This window comes from Condylura cristata, unplaced genomic scaffold (genome assembly GCF_000260355.1).
Source record: "Condylura cristata isolate star-nosed mole 26May11 unplaced genomic scaffold, ConCri1.0 scaffold00009, whole genome shotgun sequence".
Lineage (NCBI taxonomy): Eukaryota > Metazoa > Chordata > Mammalia > Eulipotyphla > Talpidae > Condylura > Condylura cristata.
Genome location: NW_004567110.1, coordinates 46,485,693 through 46,505,860, shown reverse-complemented (window position 1 = coordinate 46,505,860; position 20,168 = coordinate 46,485,693). Strand labels below are relative to the sequence as shown.

Below are 20,168 nucleotides of genomic sequence, written 5' to 3'. Positions count from 1 at the left end.
AAATTTGCTCTGCATACAATAGCTCACTAAAACAAGCCATTAGTAGATGTCAGAAAGAAGGAAGTTGGTTCAGTCTTAACACATTGCTGCCTTTGTGCCTGACCTGATTTGAGGATGGGGGTTGGTGGAAAAGGAGTAATAAGGTTCACCCTTTTGTAGCCTTCAGAAAAAAGTGAATGAAAATATATTCACAAACATTGCTAATCAGTTTCCAGACTCATCAAAGTTGAGACCTTGGAGACGGAGCTGAGCAACTTCCCACAAAGTGCACTAATTGTCGCTGCTATCATTTTTTATCTGTGGGGATGCTTTTCATGCTTCTTGTTCAAGCTATTAACCTTTCTTTCCCTGTTGTCCTAAAGAGAGCAAAGTAATCAAGGTTCCCTCCAAAGACTAAATCAGCGTAACTTGCACATTATCACAGCTGATTAAGTGTCAAAGACAACTGTGTCCGAAAAGAGTATATATCTTTTTTTAGTGAGAAAAGGAATGAAACAGACACTCCCATGGAAGAAGGTGATAGCCTGTGTTCTTGTCCTAACAATGACATGTGACACAGATTTTATCCCTTTGGCGTTGCTTTTACAGCTGTTCAGGTCCTTGAATCTATATGTGATTAGTCATGCCTGGACGCCTCTGACATTGCGAACACAGTCAGGGCACTTTCAGAATAAAGTTTATCCTGGAGTTGCAGGCCAATGATAAACACTAAGAGGAGCAGGTGGTTTAATTTAAGTTTTCATCATTTCTTTCCTTTTCATTCCTATAGTCTTGTATCCCCTCAGATTGTTGGTTAACAAGTCGGGCTCTGATCCCAACAGCTGTATCATTTTAGTTGTGCAATTAACAGAGTATAATTTTTAGGAAATCAACTGCTCCCCATATTTAGCAATTCAAGTAAATTAATTGATAAAAATGTTGCAAGTTTCCCTCTGCACCCAGATTTTGGCCAGAGCTTTGATTAGTGATTATTTTATAAATCTGAAAGGTGAATTTTCAATTTAAAGAAAAAACTTTTGTTTATGCATTTTGTGTGTGTGTGTGTTCTACAACTGTGAATGTGTCGTGGGTGTGGGTGTTTCCTGCCCTTGAAGTAATTAAAATTTTTGTCAACGAATTACATCAACGAAACCTGAGAGTGAAATATGTATCCGGTGTTTCATAGATTGCCAGATCTGATCATTATCTTGAGCAAACAGGGCTTGACTTTTTTTCTTTCCTAATTGCTAAGTTGTGCATAACTTAAATTAATTTTTTTTTGCATGTTACCAAGCTAGCAACCCTAGAAAGTAACTGGCAACTGGTTTTCTTTCTTTTTTTTTTTTTCCCTGTTATGGAAGATATTTTGCTGTCTTGGGAAGTACATTTTTCCTTTGTGTTTTAGACTGTAGTGCTTGACTTGGTGAGTTGCTTCTGAGGATAGCAGTATTCAAATGTGATCTGATGAATGTCACCTTTTGTAATTTTTGTTTTGTGTCAAATATATGTTTCAGGACTACTTCACAGACTTAATCACTAACGAGAGCATTAATTACTTCAAAATGTCTAAGAGAATGTATCCCCATAGGCCCATTATGATGGTGATCAGCCACGCTGCGCCCCACGGCCCCGAAGACTCTGCCCCACAGTTTTCCAAACTGTATCCCAATGCTTCCCAACACATGTGAGTAGCCACAGCAGCTCTGGGACCTGCTTGACACTGGCCTTTCTTTTGCTCCCTGCTCTGTTCCTCCATCTCGCTTGTTGCGAGGCACATCCACAAGGCAGAACAAGGGCGTCCACTGTGAGACCACAGCACAGGAGGCGATGGGACCTACATAAAGGGGCTTATCTAGATCTTGAATACGAAATCACATTTCTAAAAATTGTAAGTAGCTGCATGAAAAGGAAAAGAAGCACACGTGGTGAATGGGGACAATATTTCCTGAGTGTTTCCTTCAGTCATCCTAAATAATATTTATGAGTGTGATCTAATGATGATGGTGATCAAATGATATGACTTTCCTAGCAAATGAAGCCCGATCCCTACTCTGGTTACGGAGACTTTGGTCTATTTTCCAGGTGAATATACACCAGGGGCTTCACTGCAGATGCGTAATTAGTACTGCTACAGAAAGTGACTTGAGTGTGCTTATCCAAAAGGCCTTCTCAGGTCATGGCTTTAAATAACCTCATGTTTCTGTTCGAGTCAGGAGCCTTGATGAGGGAAAGGGTGAAGAGACACAGGGAGAGGAGATGAGATAGAAAGCTATATCATGCCTCACAATTCTCACTAGCGAGGGAGGGTGGAAAAAGTCTGGATACTTTGGCAGCGAAGAATATGATTTCAGTTTTTTCTTCTTTTTTCTACTGTCAACACACTTTCTTCCCATCCATTACAATAATATGCAATCTTCCACACAAAGCAATTGGTTCTGTGTCTGCTGTAAATTCGGTGGTCAGAGAAGTAGGAAGGAGGGAATTGATATCTGTTTCCTTCATCACCAAACCTCCAAAATTGCTTTTTAATCTTTATGAGCTTGAATAACTCCATTTTCATCTACACCAGTTTTCTAGTCATGATTCCAGACAGAAAGGACATAGATTAAATGTATTCTTTATGAAAATAGGAAAGTAATTACTGAAGACATTCTAATAGCCAGTCATTACATATCCCTAGGGAATTCTTTCTTTACATTTTCATTTTGCATCATGTCATAACTAATAGTCTGATGGCTCCTGGTCAGTGGTATTTAGATCATCTCTATCATAGCAAGTGATATAGAAAGAGGTAGAAGTTCAGAGCTGACTGAAGACAGAACTAGCAGTAAATATGAAACTAGTGTGGATAACCTACTGATCATGGGGGGTGAAAGTGTGTTAATGCATAAAATGTCATTCCCAGCACTGGGGAAGGTAGTCACATAAGCTGGTGACTTTGGGAATCAACCCTGTGGACAGGTATCCCAGCCTCTGAAGCCTGCCCTTCAGAGAACCATGCACCTGAACCCATGAATGAAGCCCATGAGTAATGAGTAGTTTGCATTACTGGTCACTTACAAGTGTATTAACCTGCTAATTCAGGAAAAGAAAAGGGTCTTTGTGTGCTTCTGCCACACCTGGTGATGCATCTTTACTTTTGAATCAGAAACCATTTTGTGTAGCTGCCTTTGTGACATTAGCAACACTCCAGCCAAATGTGACTTTCTACCACTGTAAACCTTGTTGGCATTTTCACAAATTTGAGGAGGTGCAGTTGATGAAATGTGGTGTTGTTTTACCCCTTAGAAGTCAGCTGCCACTGAGACTTTAAGGCAAGGTCCTGAGCCTACTGGAAAAGCAGCTGTGGGTCACAAGGTTCTGACAGCTTAGTGGCAAGCACAGACAATAGTCTATGAGGAAAGGGACCTAAAGACACCCCAAGGCCTCAAAAATAACAACAACAAAAAAATTTTAAATCTGTGATTTCAGCAGTTAAAAATTCTAATTAGTTCCCATGTATTGGAACACTGTCTATGATGTCAGGGCAGCGGGGATGTTGACTTAGGGAAGACAGTTACTAACATCTGAGAACAAATAAACTAGTACAAGGTTGAGCACACGGGGCCAAATCCAGCTTGCCCACTGGTTTTATTAATAAAGCTTTATTGAAACACAGCTATCCTACTTCACTGAGGTCTTACCTAGGACTACCTTCAACTTTAACAGCATTGTTGAGACATTTGTTAGATTCTGAATGACCTGCCACTCCTAAAATATTTACTGTGATGATTATCTATAGAATAAGTTTGTCCTGAACCTCAATTGAGGAGTGAATGGGTAGGTTCCAAATAGCCACATCTTATTTACACAATGGATTATTACTCAGCAATCAAAAAGATAAACTCATGCCTTTTGCAGCAACATGGATGGAGCTGGAAGGGATTATGCTCAGAGAAATAAGCGAGAAATGAAAAGGAAAATATAGGAGGAATGTAGCAGAACCAAATATGGAACCGGGGTGGGGGGTGGAGTAACTATCATAAGTAAAAATCAAAAGCATCAGGCAACTATAGATCCAAGATATTCTGTAGGGGAGGGAGAGGGAGAAGGATCTGGACTGGGGTGAGAAGAGCACAAGGGACTATGGTGATGGTGCCCAGGTGAATTGGTGGTGGGAATTTCACGGTGAAATCATAAAATGAATGATGGTAAAATGAATATATATATATATATATATATGATGGCCACATCACCAGTAGAATCAGAATTGGTAAATTCTAGAGCAAGCATTCAAAGGGAAAGGGGAAGAAGCTTTCAAATTTTTAGGGCACTAGGAAAATTTCATGGACCATTCAAAGTGGGCTTCACAGAGATTGGATTAAGAGAAACCTTCCAAATATTGAGGATTGGGTGAATTTATTCATAACCATAAGCAGAGAGTCCCTGGAGATCATTCAGTCTTGAGGTGATATAATGTGTGACTCAGTCATTTCACATGCAGGTAGGTTCCATTATTTCTTATTAGTTCAGATGAACCACCTATGCTTTACTAGTGACTGTATAAAGCAGAGTATACCTGCACATGTCAGAGTGAACAGTTCACACCTCAGAGTCTACCCCAATTTCCTTTAACTAAGCCTGCGGGTTAGTTAACCTCTTGAAAAATCCATTGTCTCACCTGTAAAATGGGGATAATACTGGCACCTTAACACAATATCATGAAGGCAATAGAGTTAAAGTCTTCATAAAAGGTCTAGAACGTAGAAGCCAATTTGTAGGTGCTATTTCTTTTTATAATTCTATTGAAAGGAATCATAAAACTGCAATATTTGGTCTTTCTTGACTTATAAAAAGTACAATTTCATTTAGCTCAACTTAATGTTTAAGGGAAGCAGCAAGAGCAAGGACAAGTTGATGCTTGCCTATTGTGACATGACAAATCTCTTGACAAGCTAAGACCCACATTGTGATGAGCCTCTCACACCTGGTCATTCTAAAAACACAGACAGGATAAGTATCAATCTGGGCTGTGTTAGCTTTTCCAGGTGCCTGTGGGAAACAGGCAAGTGCCAGTTTGGAAAACAATCTTCACTATAGAAAATAAAAATTCATGTAGTTGTTCGAGGGATTCAACATCTATTTGTTGCTAAGCCTCGGCTTGGGCGCACCTAGAATGTGAAGATCCACTATGTTTCCCCAAAGAACTTAGCCTTGAATTCTTGGCATCTTTGTTGTAAACGGCTCCCCAGCTGCTGCTGGAGTAAGGGACTGTGGAGAGCCAGTGTGACTGACTGCACAGGTTCACAGTTCAGTCTACAGACAAAAGAAGTGAGACAAATTGAAGACAAGCTACCAATTGTAGTGCAGGGAGCTACTGAGAGGCTAATTTCCTTAGCCAAAACATTAGCAGCACATTCAAGCAAAGGGATGGAAGAAGTTAACTACTTTGCAGAAATATTTGGCAGGCCCTATGAAAACAGAGCTAGATGCCACCGACTCTTGGCTGGTAGGGGGACGTAATGTGAACGCTTTCCTTTAGGCTTCCTTCCTTGGTGGTCAAGCATTATCCAGATGCCTTTCATCTAGTCTGGGGTTATAGCTCTCTGACCTTCCCAGCCTGGAGTGAATGTATCGTGTTTCCACAGTGTTTGCTGTTCCGAACAAAAGAAGGAAGCAAGACCAATGTTGGCTTGTTGCTTTACAAACTGAGGCTAGAGGTTATGCCTACTGAAGAAGAATGAGAGCAGATTACCACACATTCATGACAGGACATACTGTTTCAGCAGACAGTATATTGCTCAGCCACTCATAACCTCCCAGACAGATGAGGAGGCCTCTGTCATAATCATCCTCATCATAATGCCTTTCACTACAGCAAATTATCTCCACAGTCTCCTCATAGTGATACTATGACCTTATTCTCACTTTGATAGAACTTCTCTCTCCTGGCCTCAGTGACATGATGGTCTATGCACCTGTGAACCAAAGAGATTCTGTTTGTAACCCAGTAACTTAATGGGACACTAGAGACTTCCTTATCACTTACCTACCAACTATGCTTCCAATCAACTTCAAATTTTTTTTAGTTCCAGTTTTCAATATTTTCTGTGTGAGCACATACACACAGAGGCTCAAGTGAAAGCTAAAATATTAGTAGAATAATCCATGTCTACTAACTTGCAAGAATCATTCTGAAAGTGTAGTTTTGAATGAACATAATGTGTTAAAAGAAAAACTCCATCAGTGTAAGCTTCAGAGCAAAATTTTTAAAACACCTTTGTTGTCTAAAGTTGGAAAAAAGCATCTTAAAAAGAATATGCATGTTCTTATTTCATTCCTGACTTAGCAAATATATAAACGGGAATAATTTTGAAGATGAGATAATTTTAAATTCTCCATAAAAATGTCTGACTTGAGTAGAACTGAGGGCTCCCTCTCTGTGTTTCTATTTTGTCTTTCTCTCTTTACTGCTCATTCCATTGCACTGGCCATTCACACAGATCCCTGAAGTTAAATGTACAACTCAGATGCACAACTCAGGAGGACTGTACTCACACCAAATACCGTATGCGTGGTGCCCTGGAGTTGTGAAGGGAGCTTTTTCCTGAAAGCAGAACAGTGTTTCTTCTGTCTTTCCATGGCCCGTGAGCGTGGCTCCCTTTGTAATAGCTGCATGAGATGTGTTTGTTTAGAAAGTAAAGAAACGTTAACCCCACCAACTGCTAACATGAAGCTATTTCTAAATTGTCTAAAAATAATTAAATAGGCTTCATGGATTTAAGATATATTTTTATATAATCTAATTCCACAGATTACCAGATTAAAAAATAAAGGTCCCCAATTTTTTTTTTTTATTTTTTAAAGGCCCGAACGACTTTGCCCAGATCACATAAGTAGATAGGAATATATATAGATCCAAAACCCGAATCTCTTGGGCCCAGATTATTTTTGACACCAGGCTTGTTTGCCACTTATCACAGTCACAATTAATAATAAAAGGTAGCCCTATATATGTATTGGCATGAATCTAATTGGAATTTGCAGCAACCATAGGAAACTCTTTAAATTGCTTTTATGATACACCTATAATCAAGATCATTTTGTTATTATTTGCATATGTTCCAATGTTATCTAAAGACTCTCAAACTCAGGTGGGCAATAGCTCTGCAAAGTAAGTTCAATTTTAGTGAAAGCTGAGATGGTATGGCTTGAGAGATTAAGTATAGAATTTCCAATTTAATGCTGTGAGTGTGTCTTAAATCTGTGTAACTGGCTTTATTCGGGGAATTGAGACCTATTTCATTTCTCAAAGAATCATGGTCTTGCTACCAATACCCTTTAAGTTAGATCACTAGCGTTTGTGTTGTTGTCTGAGGCTAAATAACAAATGAAAAAAACACATGTTAAAAATATAATATACTAGAAATATATTTTCACTCGGGTGACACAAAGGCCATCAGTGGTAGAAATGAACTGCTAAGTTCTTTGCAATTCCCCAAGTATAGATTTAATGTAAAACACATGCATCTCTTGAAAAAATTTCTTTGCTAATAGGAATTATTCTTCCCAAATACCCTTCCATCAGAAAGAAAGGTGATATTACATCAATAAGCAATACTGGAAAGAAAATCAAAGCTCAAAAAAGATTTGGCAATGATAGTGAAGTTTTAATTTACTAATGTAGTGGTTTGAAAGATCTGTGCTAACCAATAAATCCAAGTGAACAATGACTAGGAAAAGTCATACACACGGAAGCTTTAGTAAAAGTTAATATTTTTTTAAATTGAGAATAATTTATTTTAGTAATGTTAGTTTACATTGTTTTATTTGTTTTAGAGATTGTAGGTTCAAACCTTTGTAAATGAATATTTTCACACCATGCCCAACACCCTATCCCCAACAGCACCCACGATAGCTCCAGCGCGTACACTTTCTCCCCTGCATCCCAGCCTGCCACCCTCCTTTTCTGATTACCTCAGTTTTGCAGTCAGATGTCAAGGATTTGTAATGGGTTTGGTTTGTCACACCCTTTGCTTTGTTTCTCTATATTCCACATGTAAAGGACACCATCCAGAATTTGTGTTTCCCCTTCAAACTTATTTCCCTTAGCATAATGCTGTCCCGTTCCTCCATGCTGTGGCAAATGTCAAAGGTTCATCTTTTTCATAGCTGAGTAGTATTCCATCGTGCATATAAACCATATTTTTCTTATCTACTCTTCTGCCCTTGAACACTTAAATTGTTTCCGTGACTTGGTTATTGAAAATTGAGCTGCAATGAATACAGGAGTATATATATATCACAATATAGGGAGAGTCTATAGAGGGTAAATTGTATATTTCCTGAAGTGTGCATACTTGTAGATAAAACCTTTATCTGAACAGGCAACAGAGTGTCTTACCAGACCAGACACTGAGAATGTAATTATGATACCGAATTTCTTTTTAATAAAGCAACAGAAACTCAAAAATGACTATTGATCCTTTGCCCTCTCAATTTTAAAGCAAATAGTCAGCGTTATCCACCTTTTTACTGACTCATCCAGAGTGCCTGGTGATTCAGACTTTACCCTGTAATTACAAAAGAAGTGGACTCTTATCTGGCGGAGGCAGGTGATTGGGAAGCAGAAGTGGCTGATATTTTTAGTCACATCAAAAACAGAGTTTAGAACTTCACTTTTCGCAGAAGCTGGGTCATGACTATGATTATAAGTGGCTTCCTGGGGACTGAGGCTTGGGATCCTGGTTCAGTGTGATGCCATAGAAACAGTCCGTGGCGCTTGTGTTCTGAGCTACCTGTGTACACTTTATTTACAAGAGGCCCTGCCCATTCTTAGGGTTGCCACACAATCAAACGAGCTATTAACAATGACCATTCCTAGCTTCTTGGGAGTGTGAGTATGATATGACCCTAGTATTTGTTCTCTGGAGTTCCTGAAATCTCTTTGAACCCTTGCAACTCTTTACAGTTACTATTTCCATTGTATAGATGAGGAAACAGAGGCTTAGAGAAGACAGATGCCCCAGATCACACACTACTAACCAACAGAGCTGGGATGAAAATTCAGATCTGATTCAAAAACATTCCAGAACAATTAGATATGTGCTTTTTCAATTTCCCTAAAAGAGTTACCTGCTCCTTTCAGTAGCTTGTGTTCCAGCTGGCAACTCCAGGCCCTGTTTGAATAATTAGACGTCAATTCTTAGTTAGGAAGCAAGCCTTAATTATCACTGGGGGACAGAAGTCTGGATCTTCCAGGAATCTGGCAGACCCCAGCAGGAGGCAACCACAGATCTTTGGCAAAAGATCACTTTTCAACAACATCGTCAATTTCGGAGACCCCTGACCTTCCACCTGCAGGTCCCTCAACAGCTGCACTTCTGTGGGAAGCAGGGGGTGGGGCAGTCTGTCTTCCTTCAAAAGGCAACTGCATACCTTCTACCCCTGCTGAGATCCCACCTGGGAGTTCATCCCCAGAGCAGGGGGTCATCTCCCACATGGAGAAATTAAGGGGAGAAAATAGTGGGGGAGGACAGTTTTGACAACAGACCTAACTCTCCCTTTTAATATAAGCCAGATTTAACATATGTCATTCTGTAAATCTGAGGGTCCAATTGGAGGCTTGTAATTTGCAGCAACCTTCCCTGTTCCTCAATGTGAAGTGGAGCTTTGCCAAGCACATCAAGGTAACCGGTGGAAGATATAATTTGCCCACTGTAAGTCTGCCTTTGGGTTCCCTATTGTAATTTTTATTTGTGTTGAGGTTTTGTGGTTTTACAAAGTCAACTACATTTATTTTAAAATTAAGGTGAACCAACATCAAAGGCAGTCAGAAGAAGATGCTTAGGTATTACAAAGAAATGCTGCATCATCTTTTCTAGCCATATTCTTTATCAGGGCACGTATCAATAAGTGGTTAGGGGACCTTTTATGACCAACTGCTACATTTCTCTGACCTTAAACTACCCCCATGGGTGAAAATCCCTTTTCAGTGAGATTTGGAAGGCCCTCTTTCCTTCTCCTCAGCCTCTTTATCTAATCCTGTTTGTAACAAGATATGCTGCATGAAGAATAAAAAACATGAGCTTAAGCTTTTTCTCAGCTCCTGAGCTACATGAGACTGAATCTGCATGTCTTCCCTTTTAGAGACAAAGAACCCTTCAATCCAAAACAAGAACATTTAGTTCATAAGTCAGTTATTTGATAAGAAGAGGAAAATGCATATTAAAAGTTCATTCTTAGAAAGAATCTCAGAGCTACCTGAAGAACTTGTTTTTTAATGCTACAATATATTTTCCAGTCCAGACGCTTATATCAAACATGCTTACCTATTGACCCCTGTAGGAAACTGCTCAGTTCTAAGCATTTTTAAGTGATAAGTAGAAAGAGAAAGGGAAAAGTAGGTAGAGAGAGACAGATTAGTTGGATACATAGATACATCAATTTGTTCCTCAGAACAACTTTTTAGAAAAGTGGATTTATAGAGGAACAAATTGAGCTGTACCTGCTTTTTCTATTCTATGGATCTGTCTTTTAAAAAAAGTTCACTTGTGCTTCTGATCACAACTTGTACAAACTTATAAACAGTGTCTTCTGTTATATCAGCCTTGGTGCTATTACACTTCCAATTAATCACCGTGGTCATCAGGCTGCCTTTCTCTACCAAATATCACTTTCAATTATCAAAAGAGAAGCCTGAAAAATCCACTGGCAGAAAAGAATTTATTATAACAAGCAACATGTGCACAGAAATCCCTGTGTTCAAATTTGTGTCGCAGGAACTTGGAGTTCATCCCATGGGAAGTAGGCCCCGGAAACCAGTGGACACAGTTAAGTCTTCTGAAGTCACTGGGCTCCTAGTGACTATTTGTCTAGTTTTCTGGTATAAATGATGACCTTCATCCATCATTATCCACAATATTTCACTGATGGGATCCTCTCCAAAACAACGACTGGTTATCAGATTTCTCAACCAACATCGATGGTTGAGACTTGCTATAAAGTTGTGCTTCATATTGGAAGCAATGTAAGATATAAAAAGCATTCCTCATTTTACATTGCTTCTATTTTATTAACGCAGATGGACTTTGGCTAGTTTTGTTAATCTGAGGAAGTTATTTAACTTAACAAAGTTTCATTCTTTTCAGTTGTAAAATGGGAATGATAAATTTCCTAGAATAGCCAAGATAATGAGCTGAATTAATGCATAGAAAAACAACTATCATAAGACCTGACAGATGGTCAATAGTATTTTTTAAAAAATATTAAGCAATTTCTGTTTGCTTAATAACTTATGTCCAAGGGAAGGTTCAAGTTCATATAGTCTATTGGGGAGGTAAAATATAAACAAGAGAATTGTGCTAGCCTGAGATGGTGGCATCTGATGGTGGAGGGAGTTAGGTAAGACTTCAAAGAGAAAGAGACATATTTTATGGGGTCTAATGAGCCACTGGGATCTCTGCAATAGATTAACATAGGCTTTGGAATTGATCTGTTCCTAAACAAAGGACCCACTTCCTTGTGATTAACAAAAATTATGCCCTGCACTTACATTGATTTGTCTATAAAATGAGGTTTATTGGTGAACATGGATATTGCAAAAAGTAGACTTAGTTATAATTCTAGCAAATCTAATTAAATTTCTGATGTCCAAAACAAAAGGTTAGGAATGAGACAAACTCATAAAAACATAGTAGTCAATAAAATGCTCTAATAAATTCAAAAAACATATGTTGGAGGTGTGACCATACCCCATGAAAGTATCATTCCTCATAGCACATTTGTGACTATACTTAATAGCTTAATTAGCAATAACATTTTATTGAGTTTAACACAATGATGAATATATTCCCATATACATTACCGAGTTTAATCTGTAAATTTATACCATAACCATGGTTACCTTGTTATGTTTTTGCACATTTTACTTAATGAACCAAAATGAGCTTGCATGAATTACAATTTTAAATACAAGTCCTGGTTTTATAAATTTGGATCCATACACCTTCAGAGATGTGTGCTGTTGGGATGATAAAAACTTCAAGTCTTATTAGCACAAGGAAAAAATCCTAGGAGAGAGATCTGTTAGCACTGTCTAAATAATCTTTTCTAAATGATCATTTCACAGCCTTTAACTTGAGCTATTTCTCTAAATGACTAAGTGAAACTGTATAATAAACATACCTCTTTGGATATTTTCAGAACTCCCAGTTATAACTATGCACCAAATATGGATAAACACTGGATTATGCAGTATACTGGCCCCATGTTGCCCATTCATATGGAATTTACAAATGTTCTACACCGCAAAAGGCTTCAGACTTTGATGTCAGTGGATGATTCTGTGGAAAGGGTAAGGACATGAATTTGCCTCATTGATAGGTTTTGCTGCATCTTTCCTTGTGTAGGCTTATTCCTGCCAGTCTCGTGTTTGTTTGTTGTTTATTTTGAAAGTAAGAGTTCATTGACTCTTTCATCCTGTCATCCCTTTTCTCTACCTCTCCGAGCTTGGTTCTTATGGATTCTGTGACAAAGAGAAGATTAAAAAAATCAAGCATTATAAGTCAAAGACTGCACTTTCAGGGATTAAAGAAATAATGAAATAACTAAAACAGGTCCAGGATAAAGCAATAAGGAATGGTGAGAACCAGAGTGAAGTTGAAATTAAGTAACATAGATAAAGCAAGTATCAACTACTCAGTCACAGCTAATATTTGCCACATGGAAACATGGTCCAATCTTCTCACTTTTTAAATGAAACTAGAAATACAAACATTTTATTTGATATTTCCTGAATTTTAAAATATAAGCCAAAAAGAGACCTGTCTAAATGTTGGCTCTACCTGGACCAGGTTCAGAGGCAGCCTGTTTTTTTTTTTTTTTTGGTTTGTGTGTATATGTGTGTGTGTTTACTCAAAATATTCTTTTTAAAAAATATATAATAGTTTATTTTTACATCATTTTGTACAATTTTTTTTTCATCTCAATTGTAATCCCCGCGGGTTTCCCATCACCAAGACACCCATGTGCTATCACCACAATCCAGTGCATTTCCCTCCCCCCACTGTTTCTGATCCCATTCCCCACCCCACCCCCATAAAATGTCTCTGGTATATGACTGTTCATTATTATTATTATTTTCTCGCCTGGTCCATTAGACACTTGCTGTGAGTGAAACCATCTAGTATTTTCCTTTTCTTCCTGGCTTATTTCACTAAGCATGATCTTTTCCAGCTCCAGCCATGTTGCTGCAAAAGGCATGTGTTTATTTTTTTTGGTTGCTGAGTAATATTCCATTGTATATATGTACCACATCTTTTTAATCCAGTCATCTACTTTTGGGCATTTGGGCTGCTTCCATGTTTTTCCAATTGTAAATAAAGCAGCAATAAACATGGCGGTGTAGGTGTCTTTTTGATTCCGTGTTTTTTATGTCTTTCGGGTAGATACCTAGGAGTGGGATTGCTGGGTCTTATGGAAGCTCCATGTTAAGCAGTTTGAGGAACCTCCAATTTTCCATAGTGGTTATACTAGTTTGCATTTTTCTCCACATCCTCGCCAACACTTGTTGTTGCTAGTTGTTTTAAGGTGGAGGCAGCCTGTTTTTAACACTAGAAAACTAAATATGCATGATGGTTTTAAAATGAATTTTCAAAATAAAACATGCAAGTTTGGTTTAAAGGTTATTTTTATACCTTTTTTTCCCCCCCTAAGTAGATGAACAAAAACTTTTGGTAGAATGTGCCAGATTCAAAGGAGTTGTGTTTCAACTATATTATTGAACCTTTTCTTCTAGGAGTATAAGCAACAAGAGAATGTGCACCATGTTTGTCTCTTATTAAAGTAATGCTTGCCTTTTAAGAATAATGAATAAAAGGTCTGGAGAGATGAGGACAATACTTTTGTCCTATTCTGCCATCACAATTGCTTCTGACTTGACTTTGTGCTGTTTCAGCTCTATAATATGCTGGTGGAAACAGGAGAGCTGGAGAACACGTACATCATTTACACTGCCGACCACGGTTACCATATTGGGCAGTTTGGACTGGTCAAGGGGAAATCCATGCCATATGACTTTGATATCCGAGTGCCTTTCTTTATTCGTGGCCCAAGTGTAGAACCAGGATCAGTGTATGTATTTCTCTGTTTGTACATTCCACTGTCGTAGTTCATGTACATCTGATATAATTCGATTACCAATCTCAGTGTCTGGTTTCCTTTCAGCCAAAACAAAAAAGAGTGTATGTTGGGTGGTCATTTAGAAGATGAAAACCCACCCGACCCCCACCCCCTGCCTGCCTCATGTTAAATTAACCAAAGTCTACTATTTAAAGAGAAGGAAAATTAACACGATCGGTGGCTCATTCTCTCAAATTAACCAGGACCCATGGCACATGGTGTGTGTGTCATAGTCACTCACAGAATGTGACTTCAGGTGCACCATCCCCACCTTCTGTGAATTAGAGCTACACTGTCTTTTAAGGGAAAAGCAACCAATGCTATGCTCTCAATTGTATTTTTTTAAATTTTTGCTGAAGAATTTTTAGAGAAAATTAAATTTAAGAAATGCATGCTTTTCTGAATAAAGTAAAGAGGCCAAAGGGCCCAAAGTCACTGTGTCCTTTCGTGGCTCAATCTCATCGTAAAATGGGTTTCATATGCCCTGCCAGTCACCACAGAATGATCTGCATAAAATGAAATCATGTTCATGAAACATTTGCAAGATGAAAGCACAAAATGAGTGGAAGTAGAATTCAAAGCTGCAATATCCCTTAGAAAGCATCAAGCCTGGACAGCTGACATAATACTATGAAGACTAGACTGACAGAGTCAGAGCCTCTCAGGATCCCTGATCCCAGCAGTGGCCTAGAACAAAAGTGGGCTGACCTCATCTGCTGCGGCGTATACTGCAACTGAGGGATGATGGGGAGTTCTTTGAAGGTTTCTTTAAAAAATATTGCCTCTAAAGACCCTTGAAAACAACTATCTTTCAAACACTTCAGAATAGGGCCCTCTCTGTTGATGCAGTGGGTTAAAGCTCAGCATTATGAAGCTATCTGCCACTACAGCATGAGTTTGATCCCCACCATGGAGGTGAGCCACATGGCACAGCAGATCTCTCCCACCCACTGCTCCCCTCAGCAGTGTATTTCAGTACATCTGCCTGTTCTGCTCCGTACTCTGTCTCTGATGAATTCCCTCACCCCCAGCACCTCTGGCCTGTACCCCAGTTCTTGCATGCATAAATAAATAAATCTTAAAAAAAAAAGCACTTCAGAATAGGAAGTGTCATATCTAGACTTGATTTTATGTTTGAAAGACTAAGTAGCATAGATTAGATTCTACTCTAAAAACCTCGTGCCCATTTTGAGAAGATTGATTCTTCTCAAACTTCACTTGACCAGAAAAGTAATGGATTATCAGGTTTTAGAAAAATATCTACATCTACACAACCCATTCATCAGGTTATGAGGCATCTGAAAGTACAGCCGGCACTCAAGGACCTGGCCTTTCTCTAGTCCGAGCCCTGTGAGCATCTGTAACCCGGCTCTGTGCTGTTGCTGCTGACATCAGCCATCCTGACATGAGGCAGCTGCTGCCCCTAGGAGACCAGATAAGAAGGCAGAGAAGCCTGAATCGTTGAGTCATGGTGTGGAGAAAGCAGCCCTAGGCCATATTTGCCTTCACACTGGTTTTGGGGCCTAACTGTTCATCCTTTTGCAGAGTGCCACAAATTGTTCTTAACATTGATCTGGCTCCTACCATCCTGGATATCGCTGGGCTCGACACACCTCCTGATGTGGATGGCAAATCTGTCCTCAAACTTCTGGACCTGGAAAAGCCAGGTAACAGGTGTGTCCATTTTCTTTCCCTTGGCCAGACCCAAGCACACTGGTACCCAGAGCAAGCCAGCAGCTAAAAGAACTGAAGGCAAAATTTGTTTTGCCCTTGAGGAACACACTGAGCTGAAAATTTCTCAGCTCTTTGTGAACAGCATATTGATGTCAATGCAGTCATGGTCTGCGGGAAGGGAGAGGTGTTTCTTTAAATAAACTCTTAGCACAAGTCCATTTGGAAAAACATCTAGATGCCAACAGTAAATATTATTATTTTGATTTCAGGTTTCGAACAAACAAGAAGGCCAAAATTTGGCGTGATACATTCCTCGTGGAAAGAGGGTAATTATTGGTTCCTGGGGTGCTTCTGGGAATAAATCCTAGTGGGCAGCTCTCCCTGAGGGGTGTTTTCTTCCACTTTTTTTTTTTTTTTTTTTGGTTTACTAAGCATGCATATTTCATAAACCTAGTCACAAGATTGAACAGTTTGCTTCTTCTTCTCTGCTGACCAGCAGAGTAATGGCTATTGCATCAGAGCTGTAAAGCACAAGTTACGAGACCATTGCCCTAACGTGGGGATGGATTTTCTGTTGCATGTTCAGTCTTGGTTCAGTTAACTGACTTTGTCAACTCTCCTTCCCAAATCCTCCTGGCACCCCTCCTTTCTACTTCTCCTTTTGTGCCTTCCCTAGTTTAAAGTAGACAAATACGTGAGATTGTAATTTCTGCTATGACTCTGGGTTTCCCCTTTTGATGTATAATGCTCATTGTCTTGTTATTCCCCAAACATATTTTAGGTGGGAAAAAAAATGTCTAATTATTTTTTAACAAACAGAACTTTGAGTCTATAAAACTAAACATTTTAGCCCAAAGTTTTGAACTTTATAGTTTTGGGGAAAATGAATCTTCCTGTTCTGTTCTCTCATTTTCATAGCTCCTACTATTCCCAGGGGACTCAAAAATGTTGATCTGTGGACAGAGCCTAACCATCTTTTCTTGCTGGTGTGAGAATGTGAAGTTATATAACTGACTGTGACAAGAAAGAGAGCAGGCAAGACTTGGGATAGGTGATTCAGATCACTTCTGACATTAAAAAAAAACCTTTTTCCCTTTCTAAGGAAATTTCTACGAAAGAAGGAAGAATCCAACAAGAATATCCAACAGTCAAATCATTTACCCAAATATGAGAGGGTCAAAGAACTGTGCCAGCAGGCCAGGTACCAGACAGCCTGTGAGCAACCTGGGCAGGTACGTTTCCTTCACCACCTCTCACATGCTTCTCAACTTCCAATTTAAAAGATTTAAATGTATGAGATAATGTACGCTCGTGTATAAAAACCTTGTAGTGGTCATGGAATGCTCAGTCTGACCTCTCCCCTCACTGAGAATTGTCTGCCTGGTCTGCGCTGGACCTCTTAATTACTGCTTGGGCTTCTTCTGGTTCAAAAAAAATGGTGTTGGCTCAGAGAGGATTCTAAGTATCAACCTAATTAGCCAATACCAATTCAAGACAGCAGATACAAGAAATGGATAGCTAAGTTAGAAACATAAGAGATGGGTGCCATATGAGGAGTCACCATCCCTGGGGCTTCTGTAAAATGATAATCAAGAAGAGGCCAGTGTTAAGACGCTACTTAATCAATCTCATGGCTCAATGCTGGGCCTCTAGGCAGTGAGCCACCTAAAAGCCATGATGGGATCTTCCCGTCCTGGACTAATTCAGATGTCATCCAACTCAGATAATAGGATGGAATCTATGTCCAAGGGGAAACCATATTCTTGTTTTATTATTTTTTCTACTCCTCATAGAATTTCTGACATCAAATATTTTATTAGAATGAATCCTCTTCATTAATCCTTATATTACTGTAACATTCAGGATGACAACATTGTCAACTCTCTCAACTAGAACTAAAAGTATGTGATGAATTAACACAGACTTGCTTTTCAAGGAGTGGGAACAGATGAACACAAACTAGCTAAACTAGTCTTGATTGAAATCTAAAAGAAATTCTGTGTCCTGAGGAGAGAGAAATGGAATTTCTGCCTAAGACACTGCAACCAGAACAAAACTGAAGGAAAGTAAAAAATATGTCTTTTGAGCATATCATATGTAAGGCACTGGACAGGAGGTTTTATATATGTTAGCCCAATTAAGTACTCACATCAAGTGAAATGGACAGTGCCATTCTCCTTGTACAAATAGACAGCGGGTAGATGACCAAACTGGAACCCAAATGAGGTGTAGCATCAAAACTCTGGCCACTTGCTGCCTTTCAAGATAAGGTTCTAACTAGGGGAAGAGACACTCAATTCTTTTCTGGCCTTTTTTTGTTTAATCTTATGTGACCTCTCGGTATCCACATACTTAGCCAGTACTGATTCAATATATCAAACACACAATGTGAATAGTTTGGCTATTATGAAAATAGTCTTATTCATTATTCCCTTATTATATGTTATCTAGCTTAGAAGAGACATTCATAATAAACAACTTGATCCTCATACTCTCTGTTTCCTTTCTGTACACAAGGATTCCTTTGAAATAGAAAAGGGTGGGGAGTGAGAGTTGTTGAAGGAAGGGATAAAACCAAGCCTACATGGCATTCTAGAAAGTCTTAATTTTCAAGTGTTTAGTGGAGAAGCTTAGACCTATTCACTATATTTTAATTTGAAGTCTTCAAATCCTTCTTATGGAAGCTCGAAACATTATTATGACTAAAACCTCTGAATTGTTTTGTAGCTCTAACATGATTTTTATGAGTCAGCCTCAATAGGCTAATTTACTTTTATTCAGGAGTTGGAAATGTTCAGTATTAAATATACCTCATGCAAATTTGATCATCGTATTGCTATTTTAGTCCTCTGAGTTGTGAGTACTATAGTTATTTGGGAATAAGGCAGATATCCTACTTTTCAATGTACAATTTTATAAACTGCTTCATATGGCGTGTACTAAAATTTTAGTATATATTCCTTTATTTTAAAGATTTATTTATGCTTACAGAACTGGGGTACAGGTCAGAGGTGTGGAGGGTGAGAGGATTCACCAGAGACAGAGTGGGGAGCAGAACAGGCAGATCTACAGAAATACACTGCTGAGGGGAGCAGCGGGCAGGTCAGGAGAGGTCTGCTGCACCATGTGGGTCAGCTCCCTGGCCGGGGATCGAACTCATGCTGCAGTGGCTTTGGAGAGCTTCATAATGCAGTGCTTTAACCCATTGTGCCACCAGGGAGGGCCCTAATATATATTCTAAAGGGAAAATGTAGCAAACTATATTGTGATGCTTTTGGCACAAGCTTTTCACTCATGTACTGAGTGTCAACTATTAAAAACTTCATTTTGCATCTATATAGTTTTCTAAAATCATTTTTCCCCAAATAATGCTTTAATATTATGCTTTGTGAAATGTTCTTTTGTTTAATTAGTCTCAGCTTAGATTCTATCACAAAGATATGATAACATTAGCAACAATCTCTTTTAAAAGTACCTGAGGGCCCTCCCTGGTGGCGCAGCAGGTTAAAGCACTGCATATGCACTAAGAAGCTAAAGGCACTTCAGCATCAGTTCAATCCCCGCCTGCCCCGGAGGTGACCCACATAGCGCAGCAGACCTCTCCTGACCCGCCCGCTGCTCCCCTCAGCAGTGTACTTCATCTATCTGCCTGTTCTGCTCCCCTCTCTGTGTGTGGTGAATCCTCTCACCGTCCCTGCACCTCTGGCCTGTACCCCAGTTCTGTATACATAAATAAATAAATCTTTAAAAAAATAAAATAAAAGTACCTGAAATAGTGGAACAATAAAGACCATATTCCTTATGAGGATCACTTCCTACTGGATGCTCAAACTATAGCTTAAGAATCAGAACTTGAAAATCTTGAACCTCTTAAGTCAGCTATCAAATCTGTAGGTCAGATTTAGTTATATGCTACAAAAGTTTAGCCTTTTGCTCTTTCTAAATGACTACTTTAGAGATTATCTTTTTAGTTACAGTATCATTGACTTTGGGGGAAAAAAGAGATTGTATCAGTCAGAATCAAGATGACAGCTAAAGCTAGAACTATCTTGCTTGGAATATCTGCCTTGACATTGATTTCACACCTGGCCAGTGCCCCCGATTCTCTTCCTTCCCTGGGGTAATGGCCTTTATTCAAAGACAACACAATCATCTCTTTGGTTTGACCCTTGATGGGACGTAGAGGAAAAATTAGTCTCATTCTCTTCATTCTTAATTTCCAAAGGGAAAGTTACCCTTTCACCACACTGCACAGCTGGCCACGTAAGGATTGTTTTGTAACATCAATGGGGGTGCATGAATTAGAATTTGAAATCAAAAAATATGGATTAGAATATTGGCATCTGCCACTTTTC

General features: G+C 39.0%; 1 protein-coding gene across 1 annotated transcript in view; it reads left to right on the top strand.

Annotated features, from left to right (window-relative positions):
- LOC101630127 (extracellular sulfatase Sulf-1) overlaps positions 1 to 20,168 on the top strand; it is a 130,606-nt gene that overhangs the window by 79,616 nt on the left and 30,822 nt on the right. The window contains exons 6-11 of the mRNA XM_012723093.1: positions 1,494 to 1,663; positions 12,163 to 12,313; positions 13,916 to 14,091; positions 15,685 to 15,813; positions 16,083 to 16,139; positions 16,916 to 17,045. Coding sequence (XP_012578547.1) covers positions 1,494 to 1,663; positions 12,163 to 12,313; positions 13,916 to 14,091; positions 15,685 to 15,813; positions 16,083 to 16,139; positions 16,916 to 17,045 — 813 coding nt within the window. The remainder of the gene's footprint in view (positions 1 to 1,493; positions 1,664 to 12,162; positions 12,314 to 13,915; positions 14,092 to 15,684; positions 15,814 to 16,082; positions 16,140 to 16,915; positions 17,046 to 20,168) is intronic.